Source organism: Notamacropus eugenii, chromosome 1 (assembly GCF_028372415.1).
Source record: "Notamacropus eugenii isolate mMacEug1 chromosome 1, mMacEug1.pri_v2, whole genome shotgun sequence".
Lineage (NCBI taxonomy): Eukaryota > Metazoa > Chordata > Mammalia > Diprotodontia > Macropodidae > Notamacropus > Notamacropus eugenii.
The window spans coordinates 198,122,935-198,141,338 of record NC_092872.1 but is presented as its reverse complement, the minus strand read 5'-3'; the positions used below and the strand labels follow the sequence as shown (position 1 = coordinate 198,141,338).

Below are 18,404 nucleotides of genomic sequence, written 5' to 3'. Positions count from 1 at the left end.
AATCTCAGAAGCTTGTATATGATTCATGAACTCCACTGCAAGACAGGGAAGTAAGGAGGCTTCTGCAGCTTGGTGCATTAGAACCAGTTGCAAGGACTCTGCTTCTATATCAGCAGGGAGGAGCTTGGGTGGAAGTGTTAAGCAGCAGGAGAGAGTTTCGGCATCCTTTGTTACATCATTTGTAAGCTGAATACCCACTGATTGGGGGCTGCTTATACTTCAAATAACATCTCATTTGGATCAAGATTGCAAGGGATCAGCAAGAAGGCAAGTTTGGTTTGTAGAGTGTATGAATAGGGAGTGATGTGGAATCCATCTGAAAAAGTAGACTGGAGTCCCTTTGTGAAGGACTTTAAATGCCAGACAGAAAAGGTTGTATTTTTGTCCATTGGTAGTAGAGAACCACTGGAGCTTTTGGAGCAAAGGAATGACTTGGATTAACTTTTGCTTTAGAAGCGTTAAATTGTAGCATTCTGAAGGATGAATCAGAAACCAGTTCGGCAAATGCAGTAGTCAAGGCAAAAGCTTATGAGAACTAGAACTAGGTTGGTGGCCATAGGAGTTGAGAGAAGGGTGGAATCATCAACAGAAATAGGTAAGTTAGGAAGATAGGTGGTTTTGTGGGAAAAGGGAATGATTTCTGTTTTCAGAATGTTGAGTTTGAGGTTGCATTGGGATGTCCAGTTAGAGATAACCAGTTGTATATGCAGATTTGAAAAGACTTTTGAGGACTGAATATGTAAATTTGAGAGTAATCTGCATAAAGATGGTATTTGGGGCCTGAGGAAATCCCTTAGAGGGAAAGAAAGAGTACAGGACGAGGCCTTGAGGGTACATTCATATGTGAGGACAGGAACATAGATAATGATCCTGTGAGAACAATAAGTCAGACAAGATGAGAACTTGGACAGAACAGTCATGAAAAGCTAGGAAGGAGAGGGTGTCCAGTAGGAGCATGATGGTCAATAGTGTCATTTGCTGCAGAGAAGTCAAGAAGGATGCAGACTGGAAAAAAAAAAAAGTTTATTGAATTTGGCATGAAGAGGTTATTTAAGACCTTGAAGAAATCATTTGCAATTAAGTGGTGGAGTTGGAAGCCAGATGGCATGGGGTTCTGAAGTGAGTGGAGGTTAGAAAGTGGAGTTATTGACTGTGGGCAGCACTTTGTGGGAATTCAGCTGTGAAAGGGATCAGATGAACACCTCAAGGGGATGGTGAGGTTAGTAAAGAGTTTTTTAAAGGATATGAGATGCTAACATGTTTGCAGGAGCGGCAAGGAATAAGCCATTTGACAAGGAAAGGTTGATAATTGGGGGAGGAAAGAAGGAATGGTGGAAAAGATGAGCTCCTAGAGGAAACAGGAGGTCACATGTAGAGTTGCTGCTATTGACAAGGAGGAGTGCCACCTCATCCTCTCAGATGAGAGCACAGGAGAAGATTGAAAGATAAGACCAGGTTTTTTCAACATGTTGTTTAGTTTTACTGAACTTTTCCCCCTCTTTTTTATTTATTATATGGAATGGCATTGTCGGGGAGAGGGAGCATGATACCTTGGGAAATGCAGGTTGTGTAAAAACAAAAGATGGTAATTTTTTTTTTTAATGAAGGTTGTGGCTGAGGTGTGGATTTGAGTAGGGGAGGGAACTTGAGACAGATGGCCTAAATATTTCAGTGAAAGTTGAAGCAAGGTTCTCTGCTGAAGGGAAAAAAGGTGAGATAGGGAAGGAGTCCATGGGGAAGATGACTTTTAAGAAAAGTTTTTTGAACTGCTTTGGGGAGTGTTGAGGTCTGTCAAAGAAGTGCTAAGGATTGGAGTAATGAAGGTCCAGTTGAAACTAGATAACATAAATTTATAGTAGGGCACATTTAGTAGTTGTGTGACTTTCTGCAGAGGTATTATGCAGCTTAGGACAGAGAAGGTGGATGAAATGCTTTGAGGGATCCAAGGCTAGAGGATAGTGACTTAACTAAAGGAGATTTTGAAGAGAGAGAAGCCAGAGCAGGAAGGGATGAAATGATGAGAGATTGCAGTGAGGATGGGAGTTTAGGTTTTGTAAGGGATGATAGTCAAAGAAGAAACAGGTGGTTATGGTAGATAAAAGACTTAGAAAAGAAAATGAAACCTGTCTCGTGGGTGGTAATGAAAGCAATTAAAAAAGCAAAGTATATGACCATACCTGTGTGTCAAATGATGTAGAATAAAAGTTCAGATTGTTGGAGTTGAATAGTTTGATTAAATGCATTTTAGGGACCATAAAATGTAAATTGAAGTCCCCAAGTATAAGGACAAGCATTGGGATGGAGGAAGAATATGTTAGGCTTTGAGGGAACTACAGGTATAAATAATACATGGTTCCTGTCTTTAATAGTGGCTAGCTGGCACAGCAAATAGAGTACTGACGTTGGAGGCAGGAATACTTGTGTTGAAATATAGCCTCAGACACTTAGTAGCTGTGTGGCCCTGGGCAAGTCACTTAACCTCTTTCTGAGTTTCCTTAACTGTAAAATAAAGATAATAGCAACTACCCTGAAGAGCTATTCTGAGGATCAAATGAGATAATATTTGTAAAATGTTTAGCATAGTACCTGGCACAAAATAGGTACTAGATAAAGAAATACTTATTCCCTTCCTCTTTTCCTTCCTTTCCCTTCCCAGTTCAATAATACAGAAATCAAGGTTAGATTTATCTTAGGTTCTTTATTTTAGTTTAGGCAAGTGTATATGATGGAAAGGTAGTAATGCTAAAATATCTTAAAGATTGTGAATGAAACAATTTTTGGTGTTAAATCCTGAATAATTTGGTTATATATTTTAAGAGAGGGTGTCCCAAAAGTCTTAGTGCAGCTTAAGCATTAATAGATTAAAACTGCACTAAAACTTTTGTATATATCACAGAATTTTAGATTTGTGAGAACTGAGAAATATTCTACCCCAGCCTATATTTGAACAAGAGTTCCCTCTTCCACATCCTTGCCAATTTTAGTCATAGCTTCCTCTTGCAACATTAATGAAGGATAGCCCAGTAGCTCCTAAGTCATTCCACTCCAATTTAGGGTGGTTTTAATCATTTGTGAGATTTTTTTATACATCTGGTCTAAAGATCTGCCTCTCTGTAGCTTGCACCTAACCCTCCACTTACCAGATTCTCTTGTTTTGACTGCTACTCTTTCATTTCCTTTCCCATTAGGATCGTAGCATCATAGATTTATAGGTGGAAGGGACCTTAGAGGGTATTTAGTCTAACCCACTCTTTTTTTAAATGAGAAAAACAAGGTCCAGAAAGATTTGGATTTAAACCCACATCATCTGATTTCAAATCCAGCACTCTTGACTTTTTTTCTCTATTGTTCTTTAGAACCTTGAACCTATTTTTCAGCCTATAAAAATTATATTTTATATTTGTGCCTAGATTCTGGGAGGGCAGTTAGATGACACTGAGCCTGGAGTCAGGAAGACCTGAGTTCAAATCCAGCCTTGGACACTTACTAGCTATGTGACCCTTCTTATTATCACTCTTTTTCTCATCTTTCTTTTCCCTTTTTCATTCCCTGCTAGATGCAATCATGCCCAGGTCTCTGTACCTCCTTAAGCTCTCTCCTGTTTCATTCCTTTAAACAGTCATCTTACAACTTCTCCTTTTTGCACCTAGCCTCCTAGAGCCAGTCACTTTTGATGCATATTCTTCCTCATCATGCAGTCACTCAACAGCCTCTTACAATTTGTCTGCTTACCATACTATCTCCAAATTTACCAGTGATTTCTTAGTTGTTGAACCTTAGTGGCCTTATCTCAGACTTCATTCTTGACCAGGTCCTGGTTTTCTATTACTTAACTGACAACTCTTCTTTGGTCTTCTTTCTAATTCTTCTAGTCCTTCTTTGTTCTTTCTTCCCCCTCGCTGATCACCCTATCCCCCTCCCCCCCCCAAAAAAAACCCATGGATGTCCCTCAAGGCAATGAGTGCTTTTAGTTCATTTTTTATTTCTCTGTACTAGGAGCTTTTTGTGTTATGGACCCCTTTGACAACTGGGTGAAGCCTATTGACACTTTCACAGAATATTTTTAAGTGCATAAAAGAAGATATGTAAGATTGCAAAGGAAATCTATTATATTGGAATAGTTATCAGAATATTTTTGGAAGAAAAAGTTCCACAGACCCTAAGAATCCTTGTCTGTACTCTCCCTCAGCTTCCGCTAGCTGTTATCTCTGTACAAATAATTCCCAAATCCTGTATATCCAGCTTTTATTTGATTTCCAAATCCCACCTTGCCAGTTTACCCTGCTGGACATTTCTACCTAGAAGTTCCAGCAACATTTCAAACTCAGCATGTCTAAATCAGGATTTATCATCTTGACTCATAAACCCATCCCTCATCCAAACCCCTAACCACATTCATTATAGTATAATCATATAATTATGGAATCTAGAGCTGAAAATGACCTTAGAGGTCATCTCAAATCATCTTATCTCATCCTCTCATTTTATAGAATTGGAAACTGAGGCCCAGAGAGGTTAAAGGTCACACAAGTAATAAGAGCAAAGTAAGAGTCAGACCCTTTTCTTTGATTCCAGATCCACATAACACAACATACACAGCATAGAATGGTTTTCATTGAGTGGAGAATATGTGGTTCATGCCCTCATCATCTAAACTAGAGGTGTCAAACTCTTAGCTTGCTGTTTAATGACAACCCTTCAATGGTCTACAAAACTTGAATTAGGCCCAAAGATTAATTTAAACAAAATAAAATACAAAGCAACATAAATAATGGGAATTTGTAGTTTTCTACAGCAATATGCTGCCAGCAGGAATCTATATTTGTTTCAGTTGGACACCTATATTTGTTTCAGTTGGACACCATTAGACTACTATAATAGCTTTCTAATTGGTCTCCTGCATTTATAAACTCTTGTCTGTCAGATTCTCCTTGTGAATGTCAAAGTAATCTTAAGGCACAGAGTTTGATCTTGTCACTCCTCTGATCAAAACCTTTCAAAGGTTCCCTATTGCCTATAAAATAGAATGTGAATTCCTAGATTGGCATTTAATATAGTCTTCTCAGCTGTAACCTCTACCTTTCTGTACTTTTTTCACATTATTTCTCTTTGTCCATGGTAAGGGACATTAAAACAAGACTCCTTGATTTTTCATTTCTTGCCTCCTGGGCATTTGTACACTTACATCTCATCCCTGCCTCTCACAATATACTTGTTTTGCTTTAAGATTTAGCTCATGTGTAACCCCCCGATGGGAAAACTTCCATCATCCTCTGGTAATCCTCTCTCCTCCTTCAATTATTTTAAATTATTTTATTTTATTCTTACTAATTTTTATGTGTACATGTTGTGCTTTCTCTTCCTTCCTACATCCTCCCCCTAAAACATAACCCGATTGAGGGCATGGAGTGTTTAATAATTTTTTTTTTTAATTCTTGGAAGCTTAAAAAGACTTTTAGTAGATGTTTTTCAAATTGAACTGAGCATCTACCATTAACAAATTTAAAAACTTTCAAAAAATTTTTCTGTATGCATTTAAAGTTTTTGGTTCTCTTGAAGTTAAAAGTACTTGCTTATACTGCTTTTAAAATGGGATTGTATGCTGTTGACTAGATATTTTCACTCTTCACAAATGTGTTTAGTTTAAAAGACATTACTTACTTGGCATGGTTTATGACAAATAGGATTGCTTTTGCAACACTTGATACTTTTCATCCTCTGAACTTCATATATAAGGATTGTAAAGATTTTTTTCAAAATTATTTTTCCCCTTCACACAAACATAACACTTTGTTCTCAAAAGTAAATTTAATTTATTCGGTTTGTGATTAAAGAATTCTAATTTTTTAAAAAACATTTTTTGAGTTCACATAATTTGGCCTCTGTAAGTTTTCCATGGATAAGTGGAAAAACATCTGGAAAATGTTTGTTCTTGGTCTGAAACAGCCATGGAAAAGATGCTGATGCCATGTTAATTAAGCACTCATGAGAAATAACTAAAGTAATCAAGGTTGAATTATTCTTGTATACATAGTTAGAGATTTAATTTCTATTATTTTCCTTAATGAATATTAAGGTTGGGATTTTGTAAAGTTAATAATTGTGTGTTTAGGACATAACTCTTTTAAAGGATATTGCATATGCACTTGGTGGGTGTCCTTTTAGAAATCAGGTGTATTGGTTTTTGATCAGTACCATTTTCTTTTTCAAGAGCAGTGACTGGGGCCTACTGATAAAGCCTAGGCCGTGAGGCACAGGTCCCAGACTTCTTCAAGCCTTTTCCTGTCGTAATAAGTGAAACTAATTTTTGATGTATAACATTTATAAGCCTGTGAAAGCAATAGGGCCGCATCAGTGTTGAAAAAAAATGAAGCCAAAAATAAATCCATGGCAAAGAATAACTCTTGAAAATATATCCTGAAAAAGATGGTTTATTAAAATAATGCTATCAGTGTGCTATTATTGTGACATCACAAGAGAGATTTTTTTCCCCACAAATTAGAGTCCTTTAAAATTCATAATAACGTTAGGGGTGTATATCATCAGGTTCGGGGAAATGGCTCAAGTCAACACACTTGAAGCCATGGTTGTGTTGTGAAAAAGTAGTTTTTTTTCCCCCCAGTGTAGGATATTTTGGGGCCATCACTTATACTCAAAATATTTTTTTGTTTTGGAAAAGGGAGAATTGTGGATAGAGAAGATACTCAGCTGAAATGTATGGCTATGTTCTTTTGTGTGTCATATGTATTGAACCATTTCTAATTTTTAAGGATCCTGAGGAGTTTTTTGTTTTAACTGTTACATACCTAATTGTTTTGATAATCTACTACCTTGAAGTCTCATAATGTTGTGGCACATTATGTTATGGGTAGTAAGAAGTGTTCTAGTAAAACCTGACTTTGAAATTCTTCCCCTTGATGTTTTCTTTGACACAAAATTGTCTTTAAATTGTTTACTTTAATTTCATAACAGCCAATGAGAAATCAGTACTCTAAAATTTCAAATGCTAAAGTCTAGATTTAATTAAAAAGAAGAAACCAGTTAGGTTGAATAGTACGTTTTGGAAGCAGAATTTTTCTCTTGGCTTGTGCATGTCTGCTTGTTGTAGATCAAAACCAGCTTTCTATTTGGCAACAGAACAGTGAGTTTCTATCATCAAATGAGTCACACCTCCACCAAGTTAATTCACTGCTAAGATTGATTTCAGTTTTACTAATACGGTATTAGAAATAGAATGACCAAAGAAAGAGAGAATGTAATAATTTATCACATAAACACACCCCATCTCTGGCTTGCTGCCTGTGAACTTCCTTAAAGTTTATTTAGATTATACCCCATACATTACTTAATGCCATTCTGGATTACTGAAACAGAATAGTATTAAATCAGAACACTAGCTGTACTTAATTCACTGTTCAAAAAAGATGTAAACTTGTGCATTATATACAGCACTGTAAATAGGTAATATTCCTGTGCATCCTAAAAAGAGTAGCTGTCTTGTCCCTTTTACATTTTACAAAGTATTAATATTCATACTTGAAGTACTTTCTCTTGTAATCCAGTGCCATCTGTGCCAGAGCTGAAAGCCTTCGATTAAGAAAAAAGATATGATAAAGTATTTCATATTTTAAAGCTCTTTTTGCTTGAACTTATATAAATGAGTACCTAAGGCAATGACTTCTCCCCTGTATATTTAATGATAAAATTTGCAACTTTTGTCCTGTAGAGCAAAATATTTATTTAGGAATAACCAGGGTATCTCAGGAATAAATGATATTAAAAGAACCAAGTTATTGTCATTGATGTTAAAAATATATCCAGGGAAATAGAAATGTTTGAGTCTATAATTTTTACTTTGCCAGAATATATTTTCTTCAGTAGCAAACTTTATGGTAAAGATATTGATACTGACTTTTTAAATAGTATGATAAAAATGTTTTTGGCCTGAAGCTCAGCATGATTAGGTTAGATTTTTTTAATGCTCAAGTGAATTAAATACTCAGAAAATTTGGACAAATTTTTTTCATGCTAGACTATTGAACACATATTATTATTAGAACAACTTCACATTGACCGTGAAAGTGGTCTGATTTGAGGTATAAAGTAAAGGTACAGAATTTTATCTTAGCATGTAAGGTACTTCCCTCTGAGTAAGGTTAGTTTTGTTAAGGTTAGCTGTATATAGATGGACTGCTGTTCACAAGTGACCCTGAGAATATTCTTGTTAATGCAGATCTTTTTTTCTTTTCTTAGTTTTATGTTGATATTTCATTGTCTAAACACGAAGGCAAAAAACTCCCTAAACAGTAAAACAATTTTGACATTAGGCTTACCTGTCAAAGTACTTTAGTAGCATTGCCCAATGCAGTTACTTTTTAAAAAGTATTATTCATTCTTCTGAACAGAAATAATGCTGTTAAAATGATTAACTGTAAAGTTGCTTTTGACATTTTAGTAAGTGATATTTCTAAAGCAATAATTTTTTAGCACTGTGACGTAAGAGAAGCTGAGAAAATAAGAGAAACCAAAGTCAGATATTTCAGTGAAGCAGGTGTATTATTTTGTTTGAAGCCTTCATCCTAAAAATCAAAGCAGCAAAATTATTTTCTCCATCTTTCTTTAATGCCTATTTCTTACACGTAAAAATATAGCGATAGCTGATATTTCCAGAGTAAAATATTTTGTTTAAACGTGAAGCAGAAGAGTACATCTCAGTTAAGTTATTATCGAATTTTCATGATCTCTAAAATTATAATGGGTGTCAGATATCTTTCTGATTTCTTAACAGTTGTGATTGCTCACCATTAAAAATGGAAAAAATACTGTAAAATACATTAAATGTGAGTTAAGCATGTACACATAACAGTATTTAAAATAGGAAATCTCTAATTACACTTTTGCGTGAGAAGAAACTTATGTTGCAGATTCTGATGGTGCTAAAGAATATCTTATGTACAATGTGCTTTGAAATAAAAGGTTAAGTTTTTTAAAGACTTTTAAGTGACCAATACATATACAAGGTTATCAGATAATCTTTAGTCACTCTGTTGAGATACATTTCACTTTTCATTTTTATGAGTTTTAATTTGTCTTAACTGTGGATGCTATTTCTCTATGTTTATAATAGTTTCTATTAAGGAATAAAATTTAATAGCTACTTTTAGGTGCATTAATGAGGAGCAGTGGATAAGGATGAACCTAGTAAATTGGGGGAACGGGGAGAGGATGCTTTAAGGATAAGCTCTTCACTGGCTAGGAGCTTTATCATCCTTGTAGGATAGAGCTATAAACTGTGTGTGTGTGTGTGTGTGTGTGTGTGTGTGTGTGTGTGTGTGTGTGTGTGTGTATGTGTGTAGTATCTTGTACTGAATCATTTTTTATTTGACTTTGATCATTGTCATTGCTTCCTAAAATAAGAGTTCATCTATTAGTTATTCTTTAGCCTAGCCATTGGAAAGGAGGCGTATAAAAGGTTATTACATTTTTCACCTTTGGGTTTCTTCTGTCCTTGGGCACATATGGAATGTCCATGAAATGTCTTACAGAGACCTCTATTATTTGATTAGAAGATGATCTTTTAGCACAGCAAATAGAGACTTATATGAGTGTATTCAGGTAAGGGGTGTCCTTGGTTACATTCTTTTGCATCTAGCTTAAAGATTTTTTTTAATCCTTACTTAAGAACTTTAATTATATAGCATAAAAGTTAGAGCTGTAATATTTTTAAAAATCTGCACTTTTAGCTAAGGATGAGTCTTTTTCTCAGGCTTTTAGGGTAGGCTTGAAAATATCTCCTTTTATCAAAAAATGTTTTCTTCTAACCTTTGGTATATGATTGGGTGATCACCTAGAATGGCATTCCTTATGCTCTCTTTTAATTATGTTTATTTGTGCTTTTAACAATCCTTAAAAAAAAAAGATTTCAGATGTTACAAGTCTAATTAAAGAGACAGACAAAGCACAGTTTATACTGTAGATTTTTTCTGCAGTTCAATTAATCAGCATGTTTTCTCTTTTAATTAAAACCATTTTAGTAAATTAAAGCCCACAGCAAAACACATATATAATTTGTTTGTAATTAGCTCTTAATTGGTGGTAGTTGAAGCTTAGCACCCTTGGTTTCTTTCTTCATGATTGCCATTTTATTAGCAGCCAGTCATTAATTAATCTTTTTCTAATTAGCTTATAAAACTGTTGATGGCACATTATTGTAAATGTGATTTTAAGTTCAAAGCTTGTTAATAAGCTTTCTTACTTAGAAGAACAGAGATAAAGAAATTGCTGAAAACAGTACTACAGTTCTTTTTTAAAAAACTGTCTTTCTTATAAGGGGACTGTGTAAAGCATCTAACAGCTTATGGTTAATTTTTTTAATGCTTTTTTCTCCCTTATGAATAGAAGTTGCTTGAATATAAAGGTCCATATCTAATAGTGACTCAAATAATAAAACATCTTTTTTCCCTCTGCTGTAGTATAATGTAGTATACATATAATTTGAAGTCTTCATAACCATAATTAATATAGATGCTATACAAAGTATTACCCAGTGAATTCAATGTTGAGTACATGATTGAAAGTGTACTGTTTCCATTTCAAAAACCACATAGAGTTGGCATTTCATAACTCATTTAACCGAGCAATTCATAATATATTCTGATATATTTTTTTAAAAACACTCAAAGCATTGGAATGCATTTTGAAATATAAATGGTTCATTTTGAGTGATGTTTATTGCAAAGTTGTTGCTGTAAAGCACATATACTTATACATGTATACTTGTTCCCATGATGAAATTCTGTAACAAGGGAGGTAATGATTCCATTCAAACCAGTGCTTAAAAGGATGGATTCCTTTATATTTATTTGATAACAGAAAAAATTGGAACATCTCTCAGGTGTCCATACATGGCAAGACTAATGTGAATATGCATCTTCTATTTAGCATCTTCTGAATTTATTATTTACATTTTATTCTATATTGTAAGCTGCCTCTTAATTGTATAAAAGCTCTTAAGTACATGACATTCCAAATTAAACATATTAACATTTGTGCAAAGTTTTGAAAGTTGCAGAAATATAATTTTATAAGCCACTGAAAATGTTTTCCATTTTTGCTGCCTTGAACTTTACATTATAATTTTTCAGCTTCAGCTATTTTCTGCCTGTTTTTAGAAAGCATTTTATGATGCTGTGCAGGAAACACTAGAAAGGGATAGCTGACAAAGAAAAAATTAAAAATTGGATAAAAAGTAAATGAATAATGTCATATTACTAAAAAGATGAGAGGCTAATTTGTGCCGACTTTTTGCTAATTTTGTTCAAGCCTCAAAATGAGGAGCTGTCACCCGTTCTGTGTAGCACTGATGACAGTGCCAATGATCCATGAAATAAGCTGCCGCTGGCTTTGTTCTGATAAGAATGAACAAATCTGCACAATGTTCGGCTCCCAGAATCTCATTTTCATACTTGCATGCAGGCTAAAAGAAATAAGCTGTTTGCAGGCTTGATTAATCAGACATTTGAGGGTTTTTTGTCTCTTTGATCTCTTTCGTCTCCTAGGTAACTTGCTTGACATTAATGTTGAGCTTGAGTAAAGACAATCAGGAATTGTAGACCAAACTGATATAAAAATTAAAGACCTTAACACTTTAAGTGCTCCAGTAATGGTTCCGCTTTACTTCAGAAAACATCTGTTTTCATTTAATTAAAGAACAAAAGAGAATGGCATAAATATTTTCATAGAGACCTATTATTCCATGAAAAGTTAAAGTATGATAATTGGTATTTTTAAATAAGTGCCTCAAAAGTGTCCAAAAGCTATGAGGTGGGGGTGGTGGGGAGATTCATAAATCTGTTAGTTACAAGGTAGTAATTTTGAGATGAGTAAAATATTTTCTGAAATGGATAAGAAGTTTACAGCTATGCTAGATTAAGCTGTTCAAGTCAGATGCTTCCAGTGATTATCAGCAAACTTTATAATGGTAAGACTTTACTACAGAGAAACTCATTTGATTTTAAAGTTTGTCTTTTAAAAATCTATACTATGTTACAAGGATGAGCCATTATATCTGTTTTACTACCCAATATGATTTACACACTCTAAACCTGTAAAATTGAAAGGAATTAAAAAAATGTCGCAGTGCGTTTGCTTGAGGTTATGCAGACGCTTTTACAAATCTTCCAAGTGGCTGTAAAGATGAATGCCTCAAGGGTCTAGCCAGGGCCCTGCTTTTCCAACCAGCTAAAGCCCTTATCTTAAATCCAAGCAAAGTACCATTAATCTTTTTGAAAGACCTTTTATGGCTTTTAATATATCCCAAATTAGAACATTTTACACCCTTGGTTCCTGAAATATGGTGATAAAAAGCCTTTAGAGCTTAATTTTCCTTACTGCGTGCTCTGACCAATTTGCAGTTCTTTGTGATAATGTTTAGACACCTTAATTAAAATGCAGCAAAATATTGGATGTTCTATATGGAAAATGCTGATACTTTAGCTACACAAAACATTTTTGTGTATATTCTTATTCATATTTTCTCATGTATTTTTTTACCTCACGTTGCTATTGAGTTGTCTAATGACCCAAAACAGTTTTTAATATAAAAGCAATTGACCAAGCTTTTGTGATTATTAGGTTGGGGCATGATGGTACAAATGTTAGCCAGAAGTATAGAGGAACTCTGAGTCTACACAAAGTATTTATTTGTAATATTGTCATATTTCATCTATTCTCATGTTCTAAAAATTCATCTTGCTTCATATGATACTTTTCCCCTAAACTATCTATTCCATAGAGGATCTTAGACCTTTTTATTCTAAAACATTCTTTTCAGTGTGCAGAGAACTAAGTTAAGAATAGTAAGTTTTAAGTATACAAAGGATACCCTGATTTTTCATTACCTTTACCTGCCAAATCATTAAATTTTGTGAAAACAGACAGCATGCTTTTTTAAAGTGTTTATTAGGTACAGAACATTGTGTTTAAACTGACTTATGCAGCTAGAAGTTAACCTTATAAAGGAACAGAACTGTTTGAATGCATTGTCTGTGTACCCAGTCAATTTCTTGTATTTACCTTGTTCATAAAATGATGGAGCCCTCTCATGCCAATACTTGTTTAATGCATTATAATATATTATTTTAAGCAAGTTTTTGCTGTCTTAAAGAGCATATACTCTAAATCTTTTGGTGAAATATCATCCTGGATTGGGTTTAATGTAGCTGGGAAACTTAGAGCTTTTAAATTGTTAGAGTATAAGACCATGTTAAGATCAAGTCACATTTAAATCAAATAGCTGCATGTCCTGACACAGTCATATGTTCTCTGGTTTGTCTATTCATGGTCCAGATAACATACATTGAGAAATTTCCATCAATTAAAATGTTGGTATTGAGCTACATCTTAATTTACAATAATCTTAGAAAAGAATTTCATTATGCTGTTGATGGCAAGTGGTATTAATGTTTCAAGTCATTTAACTTCTCCAAGCACACAAATTATAAGCCGAGTTTGGTTGTGTGATGGTAATTTTCTGAGTGCTTTTACATAGGGCAACATGTTCACTTATCAATTATTCAGTGCCCACAGGGATCTTGGCAAAATAGTACTGATGTTCCATTAGAGTTTGGTGGAATGAAATCTAAATTTTAAAAAAAAAAAATCTTCATGATTTTTTGTGAATCTTATACATGAAAGTGGTTATTGTGAATCTTGAAAACTCGGCTGGCAAGCTCCAATAAGTACACAGTAGCTAGTTTAGTAGGCATGAGTTCAGACTTCTTTGTCCATAGTTATGAGAGCTTTTCATTAGGGAATGAGTATAACTTTTGAATGGTGGTAAATTAGCTTAACTGTAAACTAGACCACAAGATTCTTCTGAAGTTTTGTTTCTGTTAGCTAACTGATGTACCAAATTCCTTTTAGTTATTTAAAATTGTAACTATCTTCCTGCTGACTTACGTGTTGCAGTCTGCCAAGAACAGGAAAAGAAAAAATAGAGCAAAAGGGTTTCTGGAGATAATCACAATAATTTTTCTTGTGAAAGTCCTCCAAGACTTCTTATGGACATTGCTGTGAAGTTTGACTTTATTTTGGCTGAAACGTAGCATCTATGTCCTGTGGCACTGATTTAGTATTTTGAATAAACACTAAATTTTACTTGCTTCTTCAGCTATCCCTTAAATCAGAATCATTATTTCTTTCTTCGGTGCCCTTGCCAGCTAGTGTTGACCAAATTTTGCTGTTCTTATGTTGGTTGTAATATTGATTCCATTGATCTGCAATTATTGGAATTTATGCTGAAAATTCCTATCTTTTTGTATGGACTACCATTAACTCTTGATTCCCTTTTATGAATGTCAGTTTAAAGATAACACCAAAGAGCAGTACATTGAAACGATTTTGGTCTTTTGTGTCTCTTGTATTCTAAAGAAGAAAACCACACCAGTAGCCTTTTACCAGTTGTCTCCAAAGTGTGGGGAGTATAGAAGGGCAGGGAGGAGGGTAGTGAAGAAAGGGGAGTAATCATTCAAAGGGTAGAAAGGTGGATTGCATTGCACCCTTCCTGCTATAGTCAATTCTGGGGCTTCTTTGTGGACCAGCACTCCTACTCTACTCCTGAGTAGTTCTACATGTTCCCAATCACTCCCCTTCTTTAGCAGTCCCTCAGGTTGATTATAGCCTAACTGCAGCCTAAATACCTCCATTAGCTGCTGCTCAAGTAAAATTCACACCCTACTCACCTTCCTAGCTGTCTCTTCCCACTTTGCTCACACCCTTTCTTCCAGATCGCTAGCCCCAAGGGATGGGCTATATGCTCTGGGACCCTGCCCCATTTTTTCGTTCAGCTAGGACAAATTGAGTCACATAGGATAAGCAGAAATTAAGATGGGTTGCTGAAGATATTATGTTCTCTCTCCTCACCCCTAACCTTCCTGCCCCCATTTCACCCCCCCCTTCTGTTGAGTCTACCACCATCTCCTAGTTCATCCAGATTCTTAATCTTGGCCTTAGCCTCAACTCCTTACTCATTCTTACTCCATTCTGTTGTAAGAGGTTGTCATTTCTATCTCCAACATCTCTCTTATATGTCCCCTTCTCTCTTAGATAGCCAGTACCCTAGCTTAGGCCATTATCACCTCTTTTTTGGGCTGTGAAATAGTCCTTTAATTGGTGTTTATCCTAAGTCACTGCTGATTCTAGTTCATCTTCCCTATAGCTGTCAAAGTGATTTTCCTAAAATGTAAGTGATTCTGTAATCTCTCCCTCTCCTCCCTCCCTCCCCAATAAGATCCAGGGGCTCCTACCCTTTGGCTCTAGTATGAAATATTTCATTTTATCTCATGTCTTCTGTAATATATATGTAATTATTAATATGGTAATGGATATTATACTTTGTGTGTATGTATGTGTATATATATTTATTTATATATAGGGGGTGCTAAAATCTTTTTCTTCTTGACAGGAGTGGCCTATACTATCACTCAAGTGATACATATACAATACTAACACACATGCACAAACGTGCACATGTATATTATACTATCACACACATTTTCGACAGCTAGCATTATGCTAAACTTTGTGAGGTATACAGAGTAGAACACACAAAGTGCTTGCACCTGAGAAGCTTATAGTTTGATTTGGGAGACATATGCATGAAACAACAAGAAATCAATATAAAATAGTATATAATTAGGTGGAAGTATGTATAAACTTAGTTCAGAGGAAGAAGAGGGCTCCTTATAGACCACAATGAGAAAACATTTAATGGAGAGGACTTAGATTAGTGACAAAAGGCAGAAAACATGATTGGAAAAAAAAAAGAAGAGAAAACCACTGTTGTATGCAGAATGTGGTATTAAAGATTAGCCTGATATAAGGCAAGATATAAGGGTCTGTATTGGAAAGTAAATATTTTAGTCTTTTCATTATACTCTGTTTGATTATCATGGGAAGAAGAATGATTTAAGACCTAAATGTTACTACATCTATGTAAAGGTTTTCAAAGCCACACACATCTCTAAAATGTAGAAATTGACCTCTTCTTTTGCTCTCAGATTTTGTATAATTGAATTCTAGTTAGGTTCAAAGTAGCTCTTGTATTAACTATAACATGAGTTTTTTTTCTTTACTTTCTTTTAGCTTGGGGTAAAAATTGCCAAAGCTGTTGCTTGCCGTAACTTTGTAAAAGCTAAAAAAGATGCTGAAACTTCACAAGAGGCTCGAAAAAAGAAGAAACTTGCATGGGGGTAAGTCATTTCAAGATTTAGGTTATAAAATTAGTATTACAGCCATACAAATCATACAAATCACACACATTTGCCAGTGTGTTTTTAATGTACTTCTACAATCTTCACTTATTTTTAAAATATCATTAACTAATCTTTATCACTTTGTAAATATAGAATCTTTTCCTCATCATGAATGATGTTATTTATAACTGGTGAAGTATTTGAAAGATTAAAACAAATCTGATGTCATTTCATTACTTGTTAAAAATATTTTAATTATTTAATTGCTTTAATAATGATTACATGATTTGTACTTTTTGTTTTAGGTTTGAAGCAAAGAAGAGATGGGAAACCAAAAGCAACATGGGATATATGTAATTAGGCGTTTGTCCTTGAAAAATTAAAACTCTTGGTAACTTACTGCTCAGAAGGACCGAGCTCAATCTGTTACCAGTTAGGGAAAATAAACATCAGATTAGTAGGTCAATTCTCCCTACTTTTCCAGCCTTTTAAAAAATTGTATATTATTGTGTTTAAAAAATTAGTTTTTCTCAGTAAATATGGGAATATAGTTAAAGAAAATAACATGTACATACATCAGTGCTTAAAGTATTAATGAAATCATTGATATGAATATATTTGCTATTGGTTCACATTTAAACCCCTCTTTGTGCCATAGAAAATGGAATTTTTTTAATTGCCATGGCCAAAGTAATTTTGTCTTCTGGTGGCTTTCATCTAGTAATGGGCCTTACTTATTAGCAAGCTTGGTTAGTCTGGTGGTTAGAACAGGTATACCCTGTGAGCAAGCTTTGCCCAAACTTACTGTAATATCCTTACAGGACTCAAGATCACTTGCACTGATAAGACATCAGTTGGACTTTATTGGAGTAATGTATTTCTGTACAGCAAAAATTATTTGCTTTTCTGTTATTTGATGGATAATTATCAATTGAGATCCATGTAACTTAAATATTTATGATCATAAACTGCCTCATAGATTTTCTTTTTTAAATAATCATATTTATTTGTTAGTAAGTAGATCATAGGTATGCCTAGGCATACAACTAAACCAGCCAAGAAACATTCAATTCTAATACAAGTGATATTTTGTCTAAATTTTTTTTCTAGAAAATTGGGTTTGGTTTGGTTTTTCCCATGGCTGCCTGGTAAAAGTCAATGAATAATTTTAAGTAGCTTTGAGGATGGAGTTTGCTTTGGTTCATACAGTTTGCTTTGGTTTAAATTCTGCCTGAGAATAGACATGGATTACTCACATCTCATTGTCCCTTTTATCCCGGTGATTCTTTCAATTTTAATGTTCTCCTTAGGTAGCATATCAGTCATGAAGTTTGGATATTGATAAATAGATAATCATTTTGATATTATTTGGAAAATGTTTTAAATTCTTTAAATACATGATTTGGATTATTCCATTTTTTTCCTTACACACACATACACACACACGCATACAGACACATACACGCACGCACACATATTTAATTATTTTGGAAAGTGGATACCTTGAAAGATAATCTTACCTGTCATTACAGAGTATATGAAAATATGCTAGCATTGCAGAATTCTAAAATGAACTTCAAAAGATTTTGTAGAAAGCACGTAAGCCATCCCACAGATGGGTATTTATTCTTTGCGTCAAGTTCTCCAAAAGAAAAGATCATATCACTGTGTTGGTCTCAATTCTCAGAGATGGAAAAGAGCGTATCACGTTGTCATCAGCTAATGTTGTCTTTGGAGGCCAAATAATCCTAATTCCTTTGAATGACTTCCAGTTATCTAATCTAAACCATCTCGGGTTATACACAGTTCACACTGAAAAATCAAACTCAGATTTTTTATGTGAATATAAATATGAATTGAAAACCAAACATATATGAAATATTCAAGGAGATGGTATGCAGATGTGCATTTAAGATAGTTCAATAAATACAAATTTGAATTTTTAGAAGATATATTTTAACACATTTTACCTCAAAAGATTTTTGGAATCATGGACTAGTAGAGCTGAAGTTTTTGGTGGCTACAGATACTGAGGCTTAGAGACATGCCATGACTTGGCCAAAGCCATGGAATCAGTCAGTAGCAGAACCATGATTAGAAGCAAAGTCTTATTAACTGCCAGTTCTTTAGACTGCGCTGTAGTTTCTATTC

At 34.4% G+C, this 18,404-nt stretch overlaps 1 protein-coding gene across 1 annotated transcript in view; it reads left to right on the top strand.

Moving 5' to 3' along the window:
• The window catches only part of FAM204A (family with sequence similarity 204 member A), a 36,879-nt gene extending 19,658 nt beyond the window's left edge, over positions 1-17,221 (top strand). Inside the window, 2 exon segments of the mRNA XM_072623864.1 lie at positions 16,144-16,250; positions 16,559-17,221. Of these exon segments, the coding sequence (XP_072479965.1) occupies positions 16,144-16,250; positions 16,559-16,610 (159 nt within the window). The 3' untranslated portion in view covers positions 16,611-17,221.
• Positions 17,222-18,404: the final 1,183 nt, after the last annotated feature.